The 18,768-nt window shown below is 34.4% G+C and overlaps 1 protein-coding gene across 1 annotated transcript in view; it reads left to right on the plus strand.

Moving 5' to 3' along the window:
• Positions 1–783: 783 nt before the first annotated feature.
• The window catches only part of PDE7B (phosphodiesterase 7B), a 322,174-nt gene continuing 304,189 nt past the window's right edge, over positions 784–18,768 (plus strand). The window contains exon 1 of the mRNA XM_034990739.1: positions 784–1,245. Within this exon, the coding sequence (XP_034846630.1) occupies positions 1,225–1,245 (21 nt within the window). The 5' untranslated portion in view covers positions 784–1,224. The remainder of the gene's footprint in view (positions 1,246–18,768) is intronic.

An 18,768-nucleotide genomic window follows, 5' to 3' on the forward strand; every position in this document is an offset into this window, starting at 1 on the left:
AAAAAAAAAAAAAAGGTTCTATTAGCAGAATGGGACGGGGAAGAAGGGAGAGAATATGGGGGAGGCAGAAATAACAGATGGCCATCACTGAGATTTTCCAGAGTAGGACGAGAAATACAGGGATAAGCTGGGGCCCCTGGTAGAGGAAGTATCTTTAAATAACTGTACCTTCACATACTTTGGGTGAGGACTTGCTGAAACCCCAGGCACGGCTCTATGGAATCAGCACGCCCTGCTTCTTGAATGACTCCTTGTGGGGAGTTGCAGGAAGGATCTCCCTAGCATGAATAATCCTGAAGCTTCACCACAGAAGCTGGGGGAAAGATAGAAAATCAGGGATCAGCAGCATAAACAGGATTTCTGCTTTTCACTGCACATAATATTGCTCACCAGCTCATTTGCAGAACTCTGCCTCCATGACTATAAAGATTAACTGACAGCTCATTTTTAGGTAAGGTTGACAAAGAGTTAGTTTTGAAATAAGCAACAGCTGTGAAGTGGGCATATGTACATAGACTCACATTTGGAAAAAATACATATAAATCTTGCCGCTATTATTAGCTCAAGGCTTTTGTCTAGCTTTTGTTTTTGTTTTTGATATACCCAACCACAAGGCATTTTAAATTTTTAAAATTTCTTCCTGAATGTAGAAAATGTTTCATGGGTTCTCCTGAGAGTGGGGTGCCCAGGCTGACCACAGGCACACACACATTCTTCCCATAGTACAGTACTTTAAAATTAATAGCACATGCAGAGGAAAAACTAAACCCTTTGACGTCACTCTTGAAATGAGGAAACATAAACAGAAAAGGCTCCACTCCAGTAAGCTGCCAGAGTTGAATCCGATTGGTCTCTGCTTTTCCTTGCCTGTGGCAACTGACAGCACCTCCCAGCCTAGCAGGCCGGCGGCCTGCGTGCTCCCCCAGCCAGTCGGGGGGTCTGGGCACTGCAGCAGGCTCGGCTCTGTCCCAGCGCTTGCCTGGGAGAAAAGTCGTGTACTCACCCAGAGAGAATCTCTCTTTCTACCTTCTTTCTCTCTCGATTTCTCTGTGTGCTTTTGTGTTTCTTTCTTTTCTTTTTTTTTTTTTTTTCTTGTTTTTACTTAATTATATTCCTAATCCTGGATGAAGTTGCTGGATTCTGCAGCACAAGTCTTCATGAACAAGCAGCACCGCTCAGAGATTTCACGGCATTCAAAGGTCACAGAACTGCCACTATGGTTAAATGTCTTGTTTAATGGTTGAGGTAGGTACAACAAATTTAAGCGGCAAGCTCATTTTTCTTGAGAGAACAGAATCACAGAGAGATGGCAGGAGTTTTATTTAAAATGAACCTGTACATATATATATATATTTCTGGTCTGTGATTGTTACTACAGCAACCAGCTTTTGAATTTCCTTCCTTTTTCTAGGCGAACTGACTAAACATTATCACTTACCCTGAATTAACCATTTCATTCCAACCAGCCTAATGAGAGACTCCGGGATTTTTACTGCACTTTGAGCCCCCATGGAGGAGGGCTCCTTTTTCCTTCTTTTTCAATGAACGCAGTATTTCTTCTTCAACATAAATCTTAGAGTTGGGTCGTTTTTCTTTTTGGTGGAGACAGAACAGGAAAATATTGGTACAGAGATTGGTGAGGGTTGCAGGACAGGGAAAAAGAAAATCAGGTTTTTTTTTTCCTTGAGTTTGTCATGTTGGTTGATAGCAGACTTCAAGATGAAGAAATTAGTAGGAAGAGAGGAGTAAGTTGATAATCAGGCTGAAGGTAGAAAAACCTACAGAAGGTATGTCAGAAAAATGAATTCTTGAGGAAAATGCACTTTATCACCTTGTTGCATTAAAAAAATATATTCTGGACTTGGAAGTCGGCAGAGAAGGTACAGGCACTGAGTTAGATGACCAGTGGTTAAGATCTTATTATTTATAAAGGAAACTAAAAAGTTCTTTATTAACACTGTGAATTTGCTAATTATCCTTTTCTACAAGAGTGGAAAGCAGAGTGAGATATTTAATTAGGGACCTTAGTGATTGAGCTGGGGATCTAATTAATCATCTGTAGATTCTGTTCTTCATGTACTTTAGTCAGAGTGACTGTTTGAGTAAATCTTTTTGCACCAGAAGTCAGTCATATACAGTAAACACACTAAATGCTGCAGGAAGCAGGGCAAATAACACAGAGCTCATGTTGTTTTCAGTGACACATTATTATTATGCGTTGAGGGGGATCCCTGCTAAAAATCATTTCTGTCCAAAGAGTCCATTTCTGTAAAAGCAATTCCAGTAACATATGGTTAACGTGGATTTCCTTATTACCCTTCTCAAAGTTATGCAATAGCAAGACAGGATTATTTGAAACCATGACTCTGTTTCCAAAATTTCTTACTTGATTTTTTTTTTTTTTTTAAGATTTCTATTCTCCACCTCGAGAAACAGAAATTTTAAAAACTGGGTCATGTTGGAAATATTAAGCAAGGTATCAAAGACATAGTGCATTTCAAAGGGGTAACAAAATTAACTGCCTAAGACTGCATAAGACTCGAATGTACTAACTTAACTGCATAAGACTCGAATGTACCAAGTTAAGAACTACAAAAATATTAGCTCCGAAATGCAGAGGATGTGCTGTGAATGGACAATTGCTTTTCTGCAGTGCCTAGTGGGAAAACAAGGACTTTGTGTGTTGCAAACTCGGCTCCTCCATTTCCTCTGCTTTATCTTGTATCACCGGCTGGGGAAACAAAGATGGGTGTCAGTAGTTGCGTCTTGATTGACATTTTCTCTAATAAAGTGAAGTTGCTTTTTGTCTCAAGTAGAAGCCCAAAGTTAACTAGTTGCAACTCCAAAGACTGTATCCTCTTTGTAGGGATTTTTATCTGGCCCTATAAGCTGTCCAATTTCAGACTGTACTGACTCAGTGGAACAACAGCAGACAAAAATCAGGGGTGACTATATGTCAGCAAATTAGCTGGCAGAAACCTTTTTTTGAATCAAGTTACTTAGGGTAAGGGTGGAAAAATCCAAGATGTGTCAGGAACAGACATCGACTTAGGGAAACTCACAGTACATCTTTTGGTGCTTTACACGGTGTTCGGCACAAAACTATTTATTGTCAGTTCTCAATAAATACCTAGTTAAAATGTTTGCTGAGCACTTACTACCCTTCATATATTGTAAATTATTTAAATGATTTTGAAGTATGGCATTTTCGACTGTCTTTGAAAAATGTTTTTGGTATTAGTCCAGCCTAAAATATAATCTGGAAATCAACACATCAATAGTACAGAGGAGGGCATTCTAAACGTTGACTTGTGTTATTTTCAGCCAAAGGACGTCCTACTTCAAACAGATGCAAAAGTAAAATGACCAAATTTCCTCAAAGTGGGAATGTACCACTTTGAAAATGCATCTGCCTAGTAATTAATCTTCCGAAGTCTAATTTGTTGTTAGCTAGGCTCAGATCACGGGGGAAGCTGCTTGTCAATTCACAGAACATAGTGTTGGAAGGAATTTTTTAAGTGCTAGACTAATCTCAAGCAAGATGAAGAGGGCTTCATTATATTAAAAAGACTTCTCAAAATTGATAATTAGGATAGACTTCAGAACATCTAAATGTAAAAGCTAACAGGTAGTCTAAGTGGTTCAACTCACAGTTGAACTTTTGGGGGACAACTTATTAGGGAAAATAGGTGATTTACTGGGACCTTCGACGTACAGAATGTTATTCAAAAAATTCACCATCCTATGGTAGACACACATGTGCTACTTTGCACATGTATCCCAAAAGTAGCCTACAGACAAGTAGGAATCTCTCCTCTAGGAGGTACGTCTGGCTGAAGAAGAAGGGATTTGGCATTTGGACACGCAATGAGGCCCTCTCTAACAGTGCCTCCTCATGGTGGCATTTGCATTTCTCTTAACGGTGTGCCTTGGGGAGCACTTTCATCATTCACATGGGAGCAGCCTTGTGATCAGTACCATTGGCTTCTAGGAGCATCCTGGGTGGCTTTGTGGACATGCTAACTTTGATGCGTGAGATGATGCATACTTGGTGTATTAGCAATTTTTAAAGTGATTGATATGGAAATTTAGAGGAGAAAAGGGATAAAGGGATGAAGAAACCCAAATTGACTGAATATCTACTATATACAAGCATTGTTAGAGATTTGAATGCAGAGTGAAGTGTGTTGAAGTTCTAGTGTATAACCAAGATATTTATAATTTCCAAAGAATCACTTCTGTATTTAAATGATTTCATTTGTACTTAAAAAGTGACTGCATAGAGCACACTAAAACAAACAAACAAAAACAAAACAAAACAAAACAAAACAAAACACAAAGAACAAAAAACAGCAGGCAGAGACAGGGGCCCAGGGTGGGCATCCTCATTCAGGCTTTAAATAGCTGGGTAACTCTGAGCAATTTGCCTACTCTTGACCTCAGTTTCATTATTTATAAAGGAAACTGGTTGTATTGTGTTTCTAACAGTCTTTTTTAGATGAAACATTTTATAGTATTCTTAATTTGGAGTTTTAAAAATAATTCCATTTATATATAAATGTGAAAACGTCAAACCTTTAATCCAAAACATCACTGTGTGTTTTCAACATGTCAAGTGAACAAATACAAAGATAGATAAACAATGATTCCCACCTTTGGGAAATTTATATTCTGGTTGAATATAAAGGAATAGTGGAGTCTGTGCAGAGGAATGAAGGAACAAAGGAAAGTTTGGAGGGAGGTGGTGATGAAGACAAGTGAAACAGTAGAGATGACTTTATGCAAATTGGAATTTAAGAAGAAAACTAAATTTTCTATCTATGTATTTATTTCTATTATTTTGCTCTTTAATATGATCAATTGAAGGCATTGCATTCTTCTGAAATATATTAGTAATGGTGGTCTTAAAAAATATATAACATTAAAGACAGCCAAAGTTTTCCCCATTGGTTGAATTAAGTTACTGCACAGGATGGAGATGGTGAATTAAGTCAGTAAACTAAATCAATGGCGATGATGGGGCCTTCTGTATCATCGTTTGAACTTGGAACCCCAAGGAGTCATAGAAAGCAGGAGTTCTTCAAGAACTTTAACAACAGCCCCAGATGCCAGCATCCATTTGGTACAAGCGGGGAATGGTCACAAGCTGCCGTGGGCTTGAGTATTGATGCAATGTGGTGGTGTTCTGGGAAATGCCCTCGGTGTTAAGAAAACTTACATGGTGGGTTGGAACTTCCAGAGATAACCCATGTGAGTTAGGGCACATTTCTTAAACTTTGGGGGCCTCAGTTTCCTCATCTTTAAATGAGGCCATTGGAATATTTCCAGAATGCCTTTTTCCTTCCCAAATCTGACAAGATTAGTATTGACTTCTTAGCATTCATTTGTTTTTATTCTTCCTCCTCTCCCATCCTTTTTTTTTTAAGATTTTTTCAATTTATTTTTATTTTTGACAGAGAGAGAGACAGCAAGAGAGGGAACACAAGCAGGGGGAGTGGAAGAGGAAGAAGCAGGCTCCCCACTGAGCAGGGAGCCCAACTCAGGGCTCGATCCCAGGACCCTAGGATCATGACCTGACTCGAAGGCAGACACTTAGCCGACTGAGCCACCCAGACACCCCTCCCATCCTTTATTTCTACCACTTCCCTTTATTTTGCCTTTGCTCAGTTTCCCAAATTTATATAATTTCACCTCCAAAATACTCTCATTGGCAAAGAAAAACAAAGGCCAAACAAAGCCCTGGGTTTTGGAGAATTTCTCCTCAGGAAGACTATTGCTCCCCAGGGAAGATCACCTAGCCTTGCCCCGTTTCTCTAGCGTGAGGCTGTAGTGCTCCTTCATACAGTCAAGGGACATGCTCTGTGTTCATTGTAGCTGGGGACTTTAACGTTACATGACAAGTGTCTTTCTCCTGAGTGCCAGTCACTATCCTGGATTTTCTATATTATTTAGTTTAATATCTCCTTAACCCAATTCTGGTTTCCTTAGAGTAACTGAAAACATGTTGATAATTCAATTGGAGGAGTCTTCAGATGAAAAACATTTTTTTTGGTGAATCGGTTGTTCATTGAGTACCTGCTCTGAGACCTTTGCCCTGATGGTCCAGGGTCACTATCTCATCCCAGTGGTGGGATTTGATGCAATTCAGTTCCCCTAATCCAGACACACTGGTGAGATCCTGCTTGGGTCAGAACATTCCTCCTGGCATCTCCTCTGGGTGACAGTTTACAGTTAACAGCTCAAGCATGGAGAACAGGGAGCAGGGTTTGTAGTTTTCAGATAAACCTAAAAATAACTCAACACTAAACACCCAGACACTGATTAAGCAATATACAAGTTTTAATATACTACTGTATAAATACCACCAACATTTTGAAAATCTAAATCCTTTCATGGCTGCTTTATACATTTATTTGCATGTAGTATAGAAGTAGGAAAATAATAGCCTTAGCCAATATGCCAATAAAGAAAGTTTATGTCATACATTTAACCCCCCTCCCTTCCTTGTCTCCTCCCTTTCTTACAGTTGTAAGGAGAAGATGGAAAAAAAATTAAGATTGGTAATGAGATGTTGACGGAGTTTCCTTTAGTAAAATGTGGAGTAATGTTTGTTTTCGTTTTTCCTTTCTAGTGGTTGGTAAATTCACATAAGATTTTTTATAAAATTCCTGCTCAGATTGTTTTCTTATTAAGACCTTTTGTGTTTTACATTATCATAATTAACATATAAATAAGAAATGCATAAAATATCCTTTCAATACAATGAAAATTATCATTACCTGCCCACTGCTTCAGACATACAAAATAAAGATTCTGTTCAAAAAAGGAGTTTATACATGACTTAAGTATACTTAAGGATATTTAAGAGTTCTGAGTTCTAAGAATATGCCTCTCTTCTGGGATGGGAGATCAGTCTAGGTCCAGTCTGGGGTTAGGGCTTTTTCCCTGGGTCCCGGGGTAGACATAAGGATTGGTTAACATATGCCTGATTTTGTCAGAATTTGGTATCAAAAGATATCAGATGGTCAATGACTTACATATTCGTGACATCTTAGTTCACGAACATATCAAATTATATTTATTTTTATACTCTTTGTAATATAAAAAAGAATCAGAAGCTTCCTGCACCCAATTGTAGGTGAGTTGATGAATATATTACTTTAAATCTTTGCAATAGAAAACCATATAGTTATGTAAAAGAATGTGCTAGATTGGCACACACAAATCTGGAATGATTTTTAAGATGTATCAGGTAAAGAAAAAGGCTACATTAATATTTCCACACTATATGTACACATTCATACACACTGACAGAAAATTTCTGGAAATTCAAATAAAAATCTTAACGGACAGCTTTAGGAGAACTTGGAGTAGGGGATGGGAGCAAGACTTACTTTTCACGCATATACTTTAGAATTGTTCAGCTTTTCTCCCCATAAGTTTATTACATCTACAACGGGGGAAATGGCAGATATTTATTTATTATTGTGTGATATTTAAAGTTGAGAAAAAATAGAAAGTAAAAGAAGAGTTCTGTTTTGTTTTTAAATTGCTTCATTAACTTCTTCCTTCAATCCTGTTGAGTTCTTCCTATGTGCCTTTGACATGGTGAGGGAGCACAATATGACCAGCATGTAGCCATCCTGAAGTGAGGAGACAGACAGGCCATCACTCCTGCTTGAGTAACTTTGGGCCAGTCATCACTCTGAGCACCGTTTCCTCATGGACAAAACAAGGGGCTTAGTAAAGGTCAAAGTTCCTTCTAGCTTACACATGAGTCTAATAAAATTTTTTGGCCTGTTGTGCATCCAACTATTTGAGATTTTTCTCCACCAACTGAATATACATATTTTATTGTACGTATTTTATTGGTTTGAACATTTAACCTAAATTTTCTGTTTTAGAATTGGTCAGTTTGGTTTGGTTTTTTGAATTAATTAAACACACAAAATTTATATTCATCCAAATGTGTTTAGAGAAACCACACATCATTGACAGACCTTTAAAATTAAAATCTACTATGATATCATTTATTCACAAAACAGGAGAAAACACTATTTGTATTAAGATGTGTCGTTTGAAATGATCACTAAACTTTGTCATTTGGGTTCAAAAAAAACACAGCAGTATTTGTAGACATTTTGGTCTTTTTTGATTTTTTGAAAGTGGAACAAAGCATAGAACACAGTTCCTAGCATAGTGACTGGTACCTCAAGGAAGATTAATATTGTAAATGAATAAATAAAATATTGAATAAACACCCCACTATGCTTATCTTTCAAAAAAAAAAAGAGATGGTGTCGTTTGTGGGTAATACAAGCAACTAAAGCTTCAGTTTGAATATGATTTATATATTTTTTGGTTTTCCAGGAGGGAAAAAAAAAGACTTTCATTTCCCTTTCTCATTATGCCACTTGCCAGCTGGGTCCAGTCAGATGAAAGAACTCAGTCATTCACAAAAGTGTAGAAGCATTCTCATAAAAGGAGATGATGCAGTAATACAAAGGTCTAAAGAATGCCTTGATTTAGAAAAGGTCATTAAATTTAAGAAAAAAGTTGTTTTCCATGTAGTAGAAATATAGCATATTTTTGTGTCTTTAAGACTAGTGTTCTCGCTTTTTCAACTAAATGAAAACAGTTTCAATTTGGTTTTTAATTTGATGGGGAAAATTAAGTATTAGTCATTTTAGTTATTCAGTACTCTTTATTTTATATTTGTCTAGACTTTACTATTATGTTTGGAGTAAAGAATAATCTTTAAGTAAAAATAAAATGAAAGGGATAAACGTAAAACAGATAGGAATTTGTGTGATAGCAGTTTTTGAATGACCAGAACCAACATTCTAAACTCTTCTCCATAAATCTATTTTAATTATTAAAAAATCATTAATCACTTAAAATAATTCATTTTAAAATTAAAATAAAATAATTGAGAAATATTGTCCTCTTTTTTATTAATATATTACCCCCAAGTGCCTATACATGAGTGCATGAGAGAGAGATTGAAAGCAAGGACCTTCTCAAACTTGAAGACAAATGTATATAAAAGCTTTTCATGTGGTTATTCATGTCAAGAAGACAGTGAGTTGGAGAATATGCCCTATTGAAAATGTCTCCTTTAATGTAATTCTTTAAAAAAAGAAATAAATGCATTTATTAAATTCAGGGGTGATAATTATAATTTTTTAAAAATCCAGTTTGTATATTTTATGTGGTTGAAGAGAAGGGAAAGCAGGAAGAAAAAAAATGAAGTTCAAACTTTTTCAAGGGCACTAAACTTGTAACCTAAAGCCCTGAGTTCAAGTTCCAGATGCTAGTCTTCCTGAGACTAATACTTTCAGCAAATTATTTAGCATTTTTTATTTTTGAGTTTCTGAAATATAAATTTTTTTAAAGATTTATTTATTTATTTATTTGAGAGAGAGCAAGAGCGAGAGGGAGAAGCAGACTCCCTGCTGAGCAGGGAGCCTGGTACAGGACTCCATCCCAGGACCCTGAGATCGTGACCTGAGCTGAAGGCAGACGCTTAACCAACTGAGCTACCCAGGCACCCCTGAATTGTAAATTTAAAGTGAAGTAACTTTAGGTTCTAAAATCTCTAGGATTTACTTACTGTGCAGATGGATTGGCTTTTATATGTAATTTGTCACTCAGTTCATAGCACAAATGTCAAGTCACTTCATTCTTGAAACATTCCTGTTAGGAAAAGATTAGTTATGCCCATTTTAATGGCAAGGAAATTGAGGTTCACAAAAGTTAGAGCTAATAGAGTTGGTAGCTTTTTTATGACAATTTTTTATTGTTTTTATATGTTTACAATGCTTTATGTTTGAAATTTATTTTTAATCATTCTAAGCATGAATTGAAAAAAATTATGTGAAACATAAAAATATGTTCCAAATGTTAAAGCCATCTACTTGATATATATTTATTTACAGGATGTTCCAATATATAAAGGAACAACACTATTTCATTTTAAATGGATTCACAATGGATGAATCTGACACTTAAAACTTCAGAAGTTTGGCTGTGAGAGACAGTATAGTGTAATGGTGAATGGTGCAGAATCTAGCGCCATTCACCGTGGTTTGCTTATTAACAATATCATCCCAAGAAAGTTACTTCATCTCTTTGGGCCTCATTGAACTAACTTATAAAATAAAGGAGTTTGGGGCGCCTGGGTGGCTCAGTCATTAAGCGTCTGCCTTCGGCTCAGGTCATGATCCCAGGGTCCTGGGATAGAGCCCCACATCCGGCTCCCTGCTCAGTGGAGAGCCTGCTTCTCCCTCTCCCTCTGCCTGCTGCTCACCCTGCTTGTGCTCTCTCTCTCTCTCACTATCTCTCTCTCTGTGTCAAATAAATAAATAAATAATCTTTAAAAAATACATAAATAAAATAAAATAAAGGAGTTTATAGTAGTTGCCTCATAAGATTGAGAAGATCAAATGAGTTTTACCTGTAGAATTCTTAGAACAGTGTGTGAAAGACAGTAAGCGTCCTGTGTGTATGAGTTGGTACCATTTTCTTACAAACTATAAAAATTATTTCATGAAGTTGTAACTATTTCGTGTATAGTGCTGTTGGGTTCTTTAAACATTTAAGAGAACTATAGTTTTTGTTTGTTTGTTTTTAAAGATTTATTTATTTGAGAGAGCGAGAATGAGAGAGAGTACATGAGAGGGGGGAGGGTCAGAGGGAGAAGCAGGCTCCTCGTTGAGCAGGGAGCCCGATGCGGGACTCGATCCTGGGACTCCAGGATCATGACCTGAGCCGAAGGCAGTTGCTTAACCAACTGAGCCACCCAGGCGCCCTAAGAGAACTATAGTTTTTAAAATTTTTTTAACTTTCTATATTAAACAACAGTGCATATACAGAAAAATACCCATCATATGAATGTATGTAACGATTCACTTATTACAAGTGAACCTGTGCAACCATGACCCAAGCCAAGAACTGGAACAGTATTACATTTTTGGCACCTCAGGAATCCATCATGCCTCCTCAATTCTTCCATTTGCCATTATAGAGTGAGACTCATTCAGTTGTTGCATATGGCTGTATTTTGTTTATTTTCATTATTCCATAGTATTTAATTATCTGAATATGCAAGAACTTGTTTGCCCATTATGCTGTGGAAAAACATTTGAGTTGTGTTTAGTTTTTCAATATTATAAAAAAATACTGGCCTGAGTATTCTTGTACTCATCTTTGGTGCACGTGTACATGTATTTCTATTGAACGTATACTTAGGAATACGTTGCCAGCCAACAGAGAATGTTAATGTTCAACCTTAGTAGAAAATTCAAAAATTGCTCAAAGTGGTTCAAATAATTTCCATTCCCACCAACCATGTATGATAGATCACTTCCTCACTAACCTTACTTATTAGCATTTAGTAGGTGTGTAACGATAGCTTATCGTGGTTTTAATTTGCATTTTCCTGATTATTAACTAATTGGAGCACTTTATCACTTGTATATTGGTCAGATTTGTCAAATTTTTGTCAGATTTTTAAGCAAGTCATTTTTATATTAATTTATAAGAATTCTTTATATATTTTAGTACCTTTGATTGCTATATATGTTACAAATATTTTCTCCCATTGGTAAGATCTCCTGTTTTCTTCTTCAAGATTATTTTGGTCATTCTTGGTTCCATATAAATTGTAGAGTTAACTTAAGTTTCTCCCTACGAAACAAAACACTGTTAAGATATTGATCGGTTTGGGAAGATTGACATCTTTCCTTACTCTTCCAATTTATAACATAGTATATCCCTCCATTTATTTAGGTCTCTATTAAATTTTCTCAATAATACTTTCTAGCTTTTTTGTGGCCATTTTACACATTTCTTGCTAGATATTTTGATATTATTCTAAATGTTATCTCTTCAATTTCAATTTTAACTTTTTGTTACTAATACATAGAGAAACAAGGGCGCCTGGGTGGCTCAGATGGCTGAGCGTCTGCCTTCGGCTCAGGTCATGATCTCAGGGTCCTGGGATCGAGTCCCGCATCGGGCTCCCTGCTCCTTGGGAGCCTGCTTCTCCCTCTGCCTCTCTCTCTCTGTCTCTAATGAATAAATAAATAAAATCTTTAAAAAAAAAAAAAGAAAAACAAATTTCTCTGTATCAATTTATCAACAACCTTGCTAAACTCACTTATGAATTCTAATACTTTATTCTGTAGATTGCTTTCATTTTCTAGGTAGGCAATCTTACGATCCCAATATATTGATGGTTATATATCTTCTTTTTCCATACTGAACTATGTCTTACTCTACTAGCGAGAATTTTCAGTAAATTGTTGAAGAGGGTAACAGTGGGTAAATTTATTGTTTCAAATCTCAGAAGGAGAGTTTTCAATATTTCTTTACACTTAATATGATATTCTTTATAATATTTGGAAGTTCCTTTCTATTCCAGTTTGCAATTTTTATGAACGAATATTTATCGAATGTTTTTCTGATAACTATCATATGGTTTTTCTCTATCATTTTATTGTGATGGTGATTGATTTTACAATGCCAAATCAAGCTTGAAGTCCTAGAATAGTTGCAATTTGGTTATGATATGTTGTGCTTTTTTCTTCTAAATCCCTCATTACCTTGTTTCTGGACTGTTAATAATTTCAGGATTTTGAAACTGTGTTGATGAAAAAGATTAGCCTAAAATGATCCCTTTTGGTAACAACCTTATCAAGGCTCCACAAACCTCATAAAATTAGAAAAATTATTCTTTTAAAAATGTTTGGGGAGAATTTATTTAAATTTGTGTTATTTTTCCTTAAATATTTGTTAAAAATTATAAATAAATGCATCTGGTCCTAGGATATTTTGTGGGGAAGTTTATAGCTCTAGTTTTAATTCCACTAATTTTTATGGGCTATTCAGATTTTCTGCTTTTATTTTCAGTTTTGGTAAGTTGTGTATTTCTAGGTCTTACCTATTTTGTCTAAATTTTGTGACTAGCATGAAGTTGTTTGTAATACCCTGTTTTAATATTAGTCTTACTTTTTATTCTTGCTATTAATTTATTGTGCTATTCCTGTTTTTTTGTTTTTTCCGTATGCTTTTGTCAAGATCAATTTTATTAGCTATTTCAAGTAAAGAAGTTTTATTTTTTAAATCCTCTCCAATTATGTATATTTGCTGTCTATTTTTAATTTTAGTTCTTTATTATTTCCTTCTTTCTCCTTTCTTTAGGCTTATTTGATGAGTTCTTTTTTCTATTTTCTCAAATGGTTTTGTTGTTGTTGTTGTTGTTTTGCTCATTTACTTTTCAGTCTTTCTTCTTTTTGAATATATACATTTAAAGCAATAGATTTTCCTCTAACAGTTTGAGCTGCATCTTAAAATTTAGTGTTTCCATCATGAGTTAGTCCAAAATAATTTCATTTAAAATTTCTTTTTGGACCCACAGATTATTTTAAAAATGCATTTATTAATTTTCAAACATATTGGGATATCCCATTTATCTTTTTGTCATTGTTTCTTAGTGTAAATCTACTGTGACCATAGATCATATTGTGTATGATTGAGGTCTTTGAAATTTGTTGCAGCTTGTATGTGTGACACAACACATGGTCAACTTTTGTAAATATTTCACATGCATGTTTCACATTCATGTAAATATTTCACACGAATGTTTATTCTGTGGTTGTTAGGTACAGTGCTTTATATATGTCAGTTAGAAAATTTGGTAATCATGTTATTCAGATCTTTCACATCTTTATTGATTTTTTTTCTGCCTCTAATTACTGAAAGAGGTATCTTAACAACTCCAGATAATTGTGGATTTGTCTATTTTTCCTTTTAGTTCTGCCATCTTTTACTTTATATATTATGTTAACAATGTGAAATTGCCATTTTTATGGATCAAAATAGTTGAATATCAGCATTTTTATATAAATTAAACTAATATTTTAAAGGGTGCTGTTAGATCATACCTTCACAGTGGGATGATAATTGGTTCTTGGGAAGCAAAATATCCTTACATATCACAATGGTTTATACCCCTCCAAAGAGACTCACTACACAGATACACAGTGTATATGGTATTAAAATTTCTTGAGGCAAGGTGATTAGGGGAAGGAGAAGCTAAAAAGACTCCTTAAGGGGATAGGATGATAATGGAAAGAGGTTGAGAAATACTTCAGTTAGACAAATTATATCTTCCTGGTGAAATGAAACTTTTCACATAATAAAACATCCCTTTTTTTTTCTCCATCAAAGCTTTTTGTGTGGCTTATTTTTCATTCTTTTAGTTTTTAATTTTCTGTATGTTTATGTTTTAGATTTGTCTCTGTACAGTGGATATAAATATTGTTTTATCACTCAGTCTGATTATATTTGTCTTTTCAGAGGTACTTTAGCCCGTTTATATTTAATGTAATAGTGATATATTTGAGTTTAAGTGCTGACTTACTATCTATATTCCATTTGTTTTTCCTGTTTTATATTTCTTTTTATATCTTCACTAGCCATCTTTTGGGTTGAGTATATTTGTCATTGCATTGCTCCTTTCCCATTAGCTTGTTATTTTTACATTCTTTCACAATGTTTTACTGGTTACTAATGAGGTTACAGAATGCATCTTTGACCTAATCAAAGTATAATGCAAATTAGTATGTTTATCACTGTACAGGAAATTTGAGAAACTTAGAATGAATGCCTTAACTATTTTTATACCTCTCTTGAATTATATGCTGTTTTAAAGTATTTAATTTTTATAATTTAAGTCCCACCATAATTATCATTATTATATTTTTATACAGTCATATATACTCTCCATTATTTCCTGCATCTCTGAGATTACATATAGGATTTCTTTTCATCTAGTGATAATTTGGTTTAGGTTTTCTTTGTCTGAAATGACTATTTTGCCCTTTTTAAATGTGCATGTTTCCTGGGAACAAAATTTTAGATTGGTAGTTTTCTTTCCCTACTTCAAGACAGTATCATATTGCTTTATAACTTTCTCTGTTTCTGTTGATGTCAGAAAACAGTATTTAAAAGCAATCTCTCCTTTTTACAAAAATTTTCTTGAAGATTTTTAATTCTTTATACTTTCAATTTCCAGTAGTATTACCATTATTGCTTAGTTGTGGTTCTCTTTGCATTTATTCCTATGAGGATTTATATGATTTCTTAAGTGTGCATCTTGATATCTTTCAACAATTTTGGAAAATTAACATTAATTTTTTTTTTAATATTGCTTCTGCCCCATTCTCTCACACTATTCTTAATGGGACTCCAATTACATATATGCTTATCTTTGAATACTTCTACCCCCATTGTTAACCTTTGGTCTCTTTGTTCTTCATTTTGGACATTTTCTTTTGACCAGTATATTATTTTCCTAATTCTTTCTTCAGGTGTATCCAACTCTCAATTAATCCATTAAATGAGCTGACAACTTCTGTTATGACATTTTTCAGTTCTAGAATTTCTAGCATTCTTTTTGTAATTTCTTTTCTTTTTTTTTTTTAAGATTTTATTTATTTATTTGAGAGAGAGAATGAGATAGAGAGAGCATGAGAGTGGGGAGGGTCAGAGGGAGAAGCAGACTCCCTGCTGAGCAGGGAGCCCGATGCGGGACTCGATCCGGGGACTCCAGGATCATGACCTGAGCCGAAGACAGTCGCTTAACCAACTGAGCCACCCAGGCGCCCTCTTTTTGTAATTTCTAGATCTATTCAAACTTCTTAGTCTTGCCTTTCATACCCTTGAATATATTACACATACTATTTTAAAGTCTTTGTAGCTGCTTTACTTATATATTTTGAGTGTCTATATCTATTATCTGCTAGTGCTCCTGGTTGGATCAAATTGTCTTGCCTTTTATATGGCTGGTTCTTTTTGGTGGAGTACTGGACACTGTATATAAAAAATATGGGGATAACTTGAGGCCTGGTGTGATGTTATCTTTCTCCAGATAAGATTTACATTTGCTTCTGTCCTGTTACCAGTGTCAGTAATAAACTTGATTGTCTTAATCTCATTTTGTGTTGAATGAGATAATCATTTGTGTTGAATGAATATATATGATGTGCTTGAAAGAGTGGCTGGCACAAAATAAGTACTGTGCAACTTTTTTTTTTTTTTTACTGTTCATTGTTTTCTTTAATGACTATGAAAAGAGGGAATGGGAAGAAAGTATTAAGGGTAATTTACATGGCATTATATGCATCGGAAGTAAATTCTCATTTTTAAAAATTTTATTGTTTTTTTCTCTTACATTTGAAATAAATTCAAAAATGAGAAGTTGTATTCATCAAAGTCATGATGATAAAAATTAGCATGTGTTCACCCACCATATTTCACTATGGCCATTATAACCATTATGCAAAAGTTAAATAGAAAAAACAAGAATTATAATCTCAACAGTGTAATCACCTTATTATATAATTATTATTTGCCAGGAGCACTTTGACAAACACTATTATTTTGGAGATTGTTAATATCCTAATGAGATCTTGGGTCAAAGAACCATTTGTAATAGACAGATTTTCATCTGCACTCACATTTCCAATTAAAGATACCTACAGAAAGGTATTATTTAATTCTTGATTTATGGTTTTTGTGCCTGGAATCTAATGTTTTAGATAGTAGCTGATATAAATTAGCTACAATGAGCTATTAGCAACTTTCTTTATTGTCCTAATCATTTTACAATTTATAGTTTCATACAAGCAAATCTGATGTCACCGAATGAAAATGATACTCCATATGTGTTATAAATACTCAAAAATTTTTATTTTTTTAAGCTTTTATTTAAATTCCAGTTAGTCACCATAGGTGCAGTATTAGTTTCAAGTGTACAATTTAAGTGATTCAACACATATACAGTGCCTGGTGCTCATCAGAACAAGTGCACTCCTTTTTTTTTTTTTGAAAATTTTAATTTTTAAAAAAAATTTTATTTTCAGTACATTAGCTTGTCCTGTGGAATGGACAAATTAATTATTTAAATAGTTGCAAACAAAATATTCCTGGGAATAAGCTTAGCTATGTTATCATTAAATTCTGGCCTAGTTATGTAAAACCAGATTTTTGGTGTTCTGTATTTGCCTATTGCCTCTGGCTGTTTGTTGGCTTTTCTTGGGTGTTTGTGTTTTCCTAATGCTACTCTATGCAGGTTTTTCCAGGGCTGGGATATCTTTGGAGCAGAGGTGAACTTGATGTCAAAGCTAGTAAGTGCAAAGTATACGATGTCCTTAACCTAGACTCTAATCACTAATTATTTATAAGCAATTTTCAAATACCTTGAGAATATATATTTTTAGAAGAAATATATTAAAAAGTTAAGAAAAATGAACTTGATACATTTTCCTCTGTTGGTATTCTCTTTAAACAAATGTGTATTTCTAATTTTCATACCTTGTATGATGTTTTCTTTTCAAAATAGAGATGAAAAAATTAGAATTTAAAAAGAATCAATGCTCAATAATTTTCAAATATATTACTAAGTATATATTAAGACATAAAAATTAAAAACATATTAATAAGAGGTAAGTTTTATGAAATGTTACTATTTTCAATTGATAGTATCATACCTCAGAGTTAATAAAAAATAAAGGAAATTGACTTAATATTCAAGCCAAATGACTAGTTTCATGTGTTATTCCATGAATTTTTAAAATGAGAAGACATTTTTAGCTTTAGCACATTATAGAGGAATAGCAGAGTTATAAACTATTGAATAACTAAAGAGCAGTTACAGAGTTTTTAATTACCACTGCCTCAAGTTCTCCTGAAAAGGTATATGAGTTGTTTGTTCCATTTTTAACACAACAAATATTTAATGTTTCTTCCTTAAATAAATACAAAAAGGAATCCATACATGAATATTTAAGCTAATTTAATGTGCAAATTTAAAATTTACAAATATTTACAAACCTGGTAATTTTGACCTACATTTAGGTTATTCGTGCACTATTGAGTAAGCAAGATGATTTCAATTATTTTCCAACTGTGAAATGGGCCTAAACTTTGTCATCTCTTATGTCATCTATCTCCAAAGAGGTTTGATATCATAGCTTTTTTCTTTCTTTCTTTCTTTCTTTTTTTAAGAGTTTCAGGTTAGGAGAATTTTTTCCATATGGCTAAGATGAGTTTCAAGTTCCACATAGCTGAGGATTCTTTGTCCTGGCTCTTGTCATAGAACAGGGACAGATATAGACTTCTTTTGACTGTGAAACTCTCTCCATTTTTGCACATATGACGAACTATTAATCAGTCCAAATTTTCAGCATATCATATTCATAAACACTATCATCTTGAGGAAAATTTTAATTTCTGATTAAATCTCTCAAATCTCCTCAGAAAATCTCTAATATATAGGTATAATTGTCCCCTTTTGAGGAGCAAACACAGGCTTTCATTGATAAAAATAATTAGTCTAATTTTCAAAACAGAGTCAGGTTCATTCACTCAGCCATTGGGTCCTTGGGGACCTAATGTGGTATAGGGACTGGGGATATGAATGTAGAAAATACAAAGTCCCTTACCCATGGAGCTTGCATTCCAGTGAGGAAGACTGGCAGTCAACACATAAACAAGTAGATAAGACAGATCATTTCAGACATGGCTAAATGCCATGAAGAAAATAAAACAGGGTAGTGAGACAGCTTGCTGCCAGTCACAGAGACGTGGATGCCTGTTGGGAGTTCAGTGGAGTCTTCTCTGTGTCTGAAATGATGAGGAAGATGCATTCATGGAAAGACCTAGAAGAAGAGCCATCCAGGCAGAGGAAGGAGCGAGAGCAAA

The sequence above is a fragment of the Mirounga leonina genome, unplaced genomic scaffold (assembly GCF_011800145.1).
Source record: "Mirounga leonina isolate KUSES-001 unplaced genomic scaffold, KU_Mleo_1.0 Mir_53, whole genome shotgun sequence".
Lineage (NCBI taxonomy): Eukaryota > Metazoa > Chordata > Mammalia > Carnivora > Phocidae > Mirounga > Mirounga leonina.